Genomic DNA, 8,600 nt, shown 5'->3' on the forward strand with positions numbered 1-8,600 from the left:
ATAATGAGTCAATAGTGACACCATAAAAAACTACTTATCTAATTAGATTAAAAATCAATTAAAAAAAATTGTTGATTTTTTTAATATAAAAAATAATAAGAGATAACACCCAATTTTTTTAAAATCTATTTTATCCCTAATTGAAGATGTAATAATCTTGTAAGATTTCATCAATTGAAAGAACATCTACAAAAGCATTTTGCTAAATCAGACTTTCAAATATTTAATTTAAATGTTATCTTTATTTATAAATTAAATTTATTGACGTTCCATCAAATATTTTTTATAAATTACTTAATTATTATATTCTTAAAAAGAACATCTACAAAAGCATTTTGCTAAATCAGACTTTCAACTATTTAATTTAAATGTTATCTTTATTTATAAATTAAATTTATTGACGTTGCATCAAATATTTTTTATAAATTACTTAATTATTATATTCTTAAAAAGAAAATGGGTTAGTCAATAAGTTTAATTGAGAAAAAGATAATGAAGGTACTTCAACATAAACCAACAATCATTTTAGATTGTTAAAACCTTTAAGTTAAAAAAATTCAGTAAAATAAAAAGGAAAACAGTTTTAGTGTGTGAATTTGTTCGAAATTTTAAAAAAAGTTTAAAATATGTTCTAAAAAAATGTTGTTTTTTAACTTACAAAAATTTTTGCTTCCTTCATTTTAATTTGTTTGTCTGATTTTGACTTAGCCCATAGTTTAAATGCGTCATGAAGATTTTTGAATTTTGTGATCTTAAACTGAAGATATATGTGAAAAGAATCAAAATATCTTTTAATTCTGTGGTATTAAAAATGTCATATGAAAAGAAAAGAGATATATTAAAAGAGTCTTAAAAAAAGAAAGAAAGACATATTCATTTTTAAACGAACTAAAAAAGAAATAGGACACAAGAAATTGAAAAGAATATATGATTTAACAATTTAAAAATGTTGGGAGATTATCGAACTACTTTCTACAAACACAAACAAAAAATAAGAGTAGCCAAAAATAAAATAAAAATATAAATATAAATGTTAATGTAGTTTGGGCTCGGACTTAACACGAGCCAAATGACACTAGTATGTGTGTATATATATATATATATATATATATTAAAAATAATACTTTTAAAATAACTATGTTTTTTATTTCAGTTTATATCATTCATTTTTTAGTCAGTCCTAAAAAGAATGAGATATTTTTACCTTTAGTAACATTTTAGCCTTACATATTCATTTTATCATTAGTGAAATGATTTATAACCACACAAATGTTCATGATTTATTTCTCCGTTTAGTCATAAAAATAATATTTTTTTAAAAATTGAAGTTAGAGTTGAAGTTGGTGTTGTGTTTGACAAAAATATAAATTATAGTTGTTTTTAAATTTTGTGAGAGAAATAAGAGTGCTTGTTTTCATTTTTTCAAAAAATAATTTTCACTAAACTGAAATAATTTTTATGGTCAAATATTACTATTTTTACTAGAGTGAAATAAATTTTGAAAAAAAATAAAAATTCTCATGCCAAATGCCTCTACAGTTTTAAAAATCTTACTTTCTTTCTTAAATTTGATGTCAAGGCAAATTACCTCTCACGCAAATTATGGAGAGAGTAAACCTTATAAGCTAAGACCAAATATAGGCTAATACTTCCTCCGTCTCAAATTATTCGTCTCAAATTTTTTAATTTAATTTTTTATTTTACTTATCTTTTTTTATTTAATCAAGAAGAGATAATTTTTTTTCATGTTTTACTCTTTGTATTAATTATTTTTTCTTTAAATTAAAATATAAATATTATTTAATAAGAATATTATGATAAAATAGTCATATTATTAATTATTTTTCTTAATTAATATGAAATCTCAATTTGAGACGAGTAATTTGAGACGAAGGGAGTACTATAATTTGACCAAATAGGCTCTACGCCAAACAACCCCTAAATAATAGAAAAACATCGACGACAACGCCAACCTCTCATGGTTTGTTTTAGCCGCTACCCCTTCACTCCCTCGACGAGTCCGCCACTCTCTTTTCCCGATCCACCTAAATATCCCACCATACTCCCCTTTCCCCATTTTCCCTTATATATTCATTTTCTTCACTCCAACTTTAAGAGCTCCTATTACTTGCTCTTACCCATAACTATATTTTTTCTCCATTCACCATGGAAAGCGCAACAACAGCACAAGCTCTATCCCGTATCGGCTTAGCTGGTCTAGCCGTCATGGGACAGAACCTAGCGTTAAACATCGCTGAGAAAGGTTTCCCTATTTCCGTATATAACAGAACCACTTCTAAAGTTGACGAGACTTTAGATCGCGCTGACAGTGAGGGAAAATTGCCGTTGATTGGGAAGTACGACCCTCGTGATTTTGTACTGTCAATTCAACGGCCTAGATCTGTTATTATTTTAGTGAAAGCTGGTGCACCCGTTGATCAAACGATTGCGACACTCGGAGAGTATCTAGAGCCTGGTGATACGATTATTGATGGGGGCAATGAGTGGTACGAGAATACGGAGAGGAGGATTAAGGAGGCGGAGGGAAAAGGCTTGTTGTATTTGGGAATGGGTGTTTCGGGTGGAGAAGAGGGAGCGAGAAATGGGCCTTCATTAATGCCTGGTGGGTCACACGAAGCGTATATGAATATTAGGGATATTTTAGAGAAGGTTGCTGCTCAAGTTGAGGATGGGCCGTGTGTTACGTATATTGGTGAAGGTGGTTCGGGTAATTTCGTGAAAATGGTGCATAATGGAATTGAATATGGTGATATGCAGTTGATTTCTGAGGCGTATGATGTGTTGAAGAATGCGGGTGGATTGAGTAATTCGGAGTTAGCTGATATTTTTGCGGAGTGGAATCGTGGAGAGTTAGAGAGTTTTTTAGTTGAAATTACTGCAGATATATTCAATGTGAAGGATGAGTTAACGGGGAATGGAGAGTTGGTAGATAAGATTTTGGATAAGACGGGGATGAAAGGAACAGGGAAATGGACTGTGCAGCAGGCTGCGGAGCTGTCTATTGCAGCTCCGACGATTGCTGCTTCGTTAGACAGTAGGTATATGAGTGGATTGAAGGATGAGAGGGAAGAAGCATCGGAGATTTTTAAGAAGGAAGGAATGAAGGTGGAGATAAGTTCGGATATTAATGGTAGCAGTGTTGATAAGAAGAGATTGATTGATGATGTGAGGCAGGCATTGTATGCCTCGAAAATCTGTAGTTATGCTCAAGGGATGAATTTGCTAAGGGCGAAGAGCGGTGAGAAGGGGTGGAATTTGAATTTAGGAGAGATGGCAAGGATTTGGAAAGGAGGGTGTATTATCAGGGCAGTGTTTTTGGATCGTATTAAGAAGGCGTATCAGAGGAATCCTAATCTGGCTAACTTGATGGTTGACCCGGAGTTTGCAAGGGAGATGGTGCAGAGGCAAGCAGCGTGGAGGAGAGTGGTGGGATTGGCTGTGCAGAAGGGTATTAGTGTTCCTGGAATGTCTGCAAGTCTTCAGTATTTCGACACCTACAGGCGTTCTAGGCTTCCAGCAAACCTTGTGCAGGCTCAGAGGGACTATTTCGGGGCACATACTTATGAGAGGGTTGACATGCCAGGAGCATACCATACAGAGTGGGCGAAACATGCTAGGAAAGCCAGAGTGTAATTCTGTTGCAGCTATTGCGGATTGTGATCAAAATCTGGTATTAGTTGTGCTTTGTTCAACTGTTTATTTTAAATTGTGCTATTTAGGCATTTAAAAGTCCAATGTATCTTGTTGAGAGTTTCTATTTGCTAGGCATAAGAAAGATTGGTAATCTTTTTTCCTTTAAGGTCTGCCGTTAATAATATTCTATGCCTTTGAACATTACAGGGCCTTGGCTATCAAATGACTTCTTTCATTGAAGTAAAAGATGTGGCTTTTCCTACATTGCATTTTGCTGCATAACTGCCTGCATTTGTATTGATACATAGGATTATTGCATCTCCTCCACTCCCCCAACTACTATTTCTTATATTTGAAGATACTCCATATCATGTTATAGCAAGTAGTCTGTGTTTGCTTCAGTGCTCTGCTCCGAGAGCGTTATATGGTTGTGTATGTTGATTTAAACTATTGACTTAGTAGAGAAGAATAATTTACCATGAAAAAAGAGTGACGGTTGTGATGTCAGATGAACCTTGAGGCCAAGGGAAATGTGGCTGGAGAGCCAGACACAATGCTTAAATTTAAAGGGCAAAAAGTAATGAGTATGTGGCTAGGGGAAATACACATGTTATTGATCTTATCCCGGTTGATGCTATATGGATTAATGGGATGGATATGGGAAGTGGTAGCGAAAGGCAACAGCCTGGTCATTGGACCAATGAAGTGGATGAAGGATGAGAACAGGCAATGCCCAAAGAAAATAGGTTACGTTTTTCATTAGTGCCTTAATTTTCTTCAATGAGGCATGTCAAACCATCTGAATTTTAGAGATCGTATATGTCTTCTAGATTTATATCTTCAATCTGTTGTTTTTTTTTGGTTTTCTTAATGAGTTTGTTTTTGAGCCGAGGGCCTATCAGAAACAACCTCTTTACCTTCTCAAGGTAGGGGTAGGGTCTGCTTACGCACTACTCTTCCCAAACCCCACCTATAGATCCCCCCCTATGGATTACACTGGGTCTGTTGTTGTTACTTGTTAGTGAGTCTCTTCTTCCCTCACCCCTTTTCTCTGTTTTTATTTCTACTTATAAAAGAAATACAGTAATTTCTTTGATACTTGCTTTTGTGCTATTTTAGTTTTACCATTTCTCAACAATGTTTCTGAACTGTCACTTGCAGAGTTTCTTTCTTTTCTTTGATTTCTGCATTTTACTTGACACTAACGATTACATCTTGTCAAATTTGTGCAAATGACGTGATTCCTGCCTGACCTATGCATATCATGTCCGACCAAACCTCAAAGCTCTGCAAGGTTTTTATACTATTTAAGTAAAATTTTTGTTAAGATATTTAAGGTTATTCTTTGACATTTTCAGAGATGACTGCTGCTTTGCATTTGGTTTATAAATGCTTTAAGATTCTTGAGATCATTTTCGATAACTTTAGTTTTGCTTAACTGGAGGCCAAGCCAATTGAAATCCTTAAAATTCTCTGGTGTTTGTTTTATGAGTAACAATGATATGTTCGTAGTTCCTATTTGCTTTTTGAGATGGTTTTTAAGTATTTCCAATAAATCGAAATAGGTCTTTCACCACAAGAAATTGATATTAAAATCAAACTTATTGTGCTTAATTTTTCCTTTCCGCCTAAGTGGTTGTGCAGTTACCTAGTGCACGTCAATCAATTCTGGAGTAAAGGATGTCGTACATTTCTCAGCCTCGCGTGCTTATGTTATTGGCATGAAAGCTCTTCTGCAATCGGTTTCATCAACATTACGCTTGTTGAGGGTTCACTTATGAATGGGACATTTAGAATAAGTGCCTTCTTTACCTTGGATGCGTAAGTTTTATTCCTTGTAGAGGTTTGTTGTATAGACTTTTCATGTCTTATTTCCTCCTCGACAATGAAAATTGCGAACTTTGAAGTACCCTTGTGAATTTCTGAATGTGATTGTTCCTCCATTGGCAGTTCACCCTCGAAAATTGGAATCTTACGCAGATATGTTAAAAACTTATTTCAGGAATTTATTTGTTCTAGTGTAAAATCAGATATTCTGGAAGAGCTTCAGTTCCTTTGCTGCTGTCTAGACTGTTGTTCCTCCTCTTTGCTTGTCTGTGTATCTTCTAGATCTTCAACTTCACGATTCTTATCGACTCATTCGTGAAGCATCTTGCCTTTGACTTCAGTGGTAGAGCATGGTTTTGAGAACACTGGCTTAGGATTTGTGGCTAATAGAGCTTAATATTTCATGCAGTTACTATTTGATGTTCTGTCCGTTCATATTAGTAGTCGTAGTATTGCGCCTGAGTTTCTTGTTCTTCAATTTCTGTTACTATCTGTTGTTACTTGTATCTCGATTATCGTATTGTTTTGTTGTAGTTTCTATTTTGTTACTATATGTTGTTTCTTGTACTTCCGTTATTTTTTTTTGGGACTGTGTTTCCTTGAGCCGAGGGTCTATCGGAAACAACCTCTCTGCCTCTAAATCTCTTAAGTCTGCATATACTCTCTGCCCTCCTTAAACCCCACTTTGTGGGACTACACTGGGAATATGTTTTGGTTTTCTATATTTGTTCCGATCCTTATTCTTATTTTTCTTTTGCTTCCTGGCTGTTTGATTATTTTCCGTGACTACTTGCTGATAAGGAGGGTCATCGGCTTATTACCACGTTCAGGTTTTCATTTTTCATGATCTAGGAATATTGTGGTGTCTATGTGAAACCATTGCACCTAGGCTTGGCTCGTCGCCTGTCTTGTTTTCTTTTTTTCCTTCCCACTTTGATCTTCTGTTTGTTATGGTTGCAGAAGATGAGATTCCTAGATTAAGATTCTACTAAACTAGTTCATCTCCCGTTAACTTACTGGAGAACTGCTTGTGGTATTTTCATTTTTGTAGTAAGAACGTCACATCATATCTACTGGGTCCCATGGTTCTATACACTCGTACTATCTCGTAACCTTGTTGTTGGGGCGGAGGAAGAATGCTGGCTATGGGTTCAGATTCAAACGAATGTGTACAAATTACTAAATTATAACCCAATAACTAATCTAAAACTTATAAGCTTCAAATTCCGAATCCGGCTGTGCTTGTTGGCACTGGTAATTCTGCTAAATTGTCAATTGATCAAGTCCGGTCCTTTTCTTGTTCTAATTTTCGTGCAACATTCTTTTTTGCTTCATTCTATGTTGATAAGCTTACATTTGCCTCCAATGTTTGTTAAAAATCTTTGATCCTGTTGGAGATTTGTTGGTACCTAGGTTAAGAAAAAGTGTAGGTTGGTTGTAGAACCTAAATAATTGAATGCCGGAACAAAATGGAGTAATGATTATTCATATAGTCGACTCTAATTAACTTGAGTTTGAGGCGTAGCCGTTTATGTTTTACCTCAATTTTGTTTGATCTTTTGCGGTCTTGGCGCTCTCTTTCAGAAGGAATTGAAACACTTTCTAAATGATACATGAATGGTTAACCATGTATTACTGTGTTCACGTTTACTTGTCATGTTTCGAGAGTCAATTTGACTAATTTTTTTTTTTTTTTTGTATAAATAACATAAATTGGCTAAAACTTGACGAGTAAAATTGAATGGAGAAAAAGTGGTATTTAATACAAGCTTGCTATATATTATAACTATGACTGTTCAAACTAGTCCTATGCGGCAAGAGAACACTTCCATTTTGAGATTACATGTCTATTACATTTCAACTTTACTTCAAATACAAACTAAGCACCTCAGTGTCACATGTTGATGTGGCATATAATTTTGGAGGTGTTTAGGTGATGTTTTTGTTTCTTGATTCCACATATGGTTACCGTATCAAGTGTTTAGCGTGGGAGCTAAACTAGATGTGGTGAAGAATATGTTAGTCACGTTAATCGACCTGAAAGGATTGATCATGCTAGGAGGGAAGTTTCATCCTACATAGTCTTCCCTGTCATGACTACTCGCTAATTTTAACATTAAATGATCTTTTTTCATCTATTTTAGCTTTGTTATTGGTGGGAGATGGCCGGTATTCTGTGAAATTAATTGAGGTGTGCATAAACTGCCTTAAATACCACATATATTAAAAAAAAATTAAAGCTAGTTTTCCCAAACGTCATTCACTTTGGTTTTCTAGTCGATATGATAAAAAGGCTACAAAACCTATTGGCCCATCAAAATAGATTAGGTGAGATGATTCAACCTGTCTAACCATGTTTAGATAAAACTTTTTTTTGGGGGGTCAAGTAAGTTGAGTAGCATGACCCAATTAGCCTAATTCATTATCTCTTTCGAAAAACTTAATGTTACTACTAAGTTGCCGTTTTTACGTTTCTTTCTATTCATTGCTTCATTATTTAGTTTCTTTCTTTTAGCTAAACAATTTAAAATCAAAATTCCCTAAAGTAGAGCGCTAGAATCAAACAACCAGGGTTGCTTTTTCAGTTCATCTAAACCTACAGTTTGGCAGTATTTTGGGTTTAACTGACTTTTTTTTTTTTAGGTAATAAACTTATGTTTAGTAGGTTAGTTATGGATGATTTCAAGAGAGGTAAAAATAGGCCAAATAAATATTAGAGAGAGTTGATTAGTCACGACATGGCACAGTTTGTACTTATCAAGGGAGGACAAAAATTGGGATAGTAGGTAGTTGAGAATTGAGTATTGTCCTTTCATGCTAGCAGCAGTAGTAGTATTCTTTAGTTTCTTGTCATTTTATTTGTGTTATTATATGTTGTTTTTGTAATTTGATTATCATATTATTTGATAGTAGTTATTGTTCTTTTTTTTTTTTAAAAAAAGAAAAACTTTTATCCTGCTCTATAGTAATATTATGTCATGACTTCTCCGCTTCTGCTATTTGTTATCATATTTTTTTGGACTGCTCTATTGTGCTTTTCTTGGGCCGAGAGTATATCGAGAATCACCTCCCGAGGTAGAAGTAAGATTTGCATACGCTCTACCTATTGAGACATCCTT

At 34.3% G+C, this 8,600-nt stretch overlaps 1 protein-coding gene across 3 annotated transcripts; it reads left to right on the plus strand.

The window, feature by feature from the left end:
• Positions 1–1,940: 1,940 nt before the first annotated feature.
• Positions 1,941–5,710, plus strand: LOC107850704 (6-phosphogluconate dehydrogenase, decarboxylating 3, chloroplastic). Of its 3 annotated transcripts, none has more exons than XM_016695415.2 (2): positions 1,941–3,691; positions 3,862–3,916. In XM_016695415.2, exon 1 carries the CDS (start codon positions 2,167–2,169, stop codon positions 3,652–3,654), a length of 1,488 nt encoding a protein of 495 aa, XP_016550901.1. In that variant the 5' UTR covers positions 1,941–2,166; the 3' UTR covers positions 3,655–3,691; positions 3,862–3,916. The 3 variants fall into 3 exon arrangements, with proteins under 3 accessions (XP_016550901.1, XP_016550900.1, XP_047257834.1); XM_016695414.2 differs by lacking the exon at positions 3,862–3,916 and adding an exon at positions 5,288–5,710 and having other exon boundaries at positions 1,957–3,691; XM_047401878.1 differs by lacking the exon at positions 3,862–3,916 and adding an exon at positions 5,299–5,710 and having other exon boundaries at positions 1,957–3,691.
• The last annotated feature ends 2,890 nt before the right edge of the window (positions 5,711–8,600 follow it).

Source organism: Capsicum annuum, chromosome 12, assembly GCF_002878395.1.
Source record: "Capsicum annuum cultivar UCD-10X-F1 chromosome 12, UCD10Xv1.1, whole genome shotgun sequence".
In the NCBI taxonomy this organism is placed as follows: domain Eukaryota; kingdom Viridiplantae; phylum Streptophyta; class Magnoliopsida; order Solanales; family Solanaceae; genus Capsicum; species Capsicum annuum.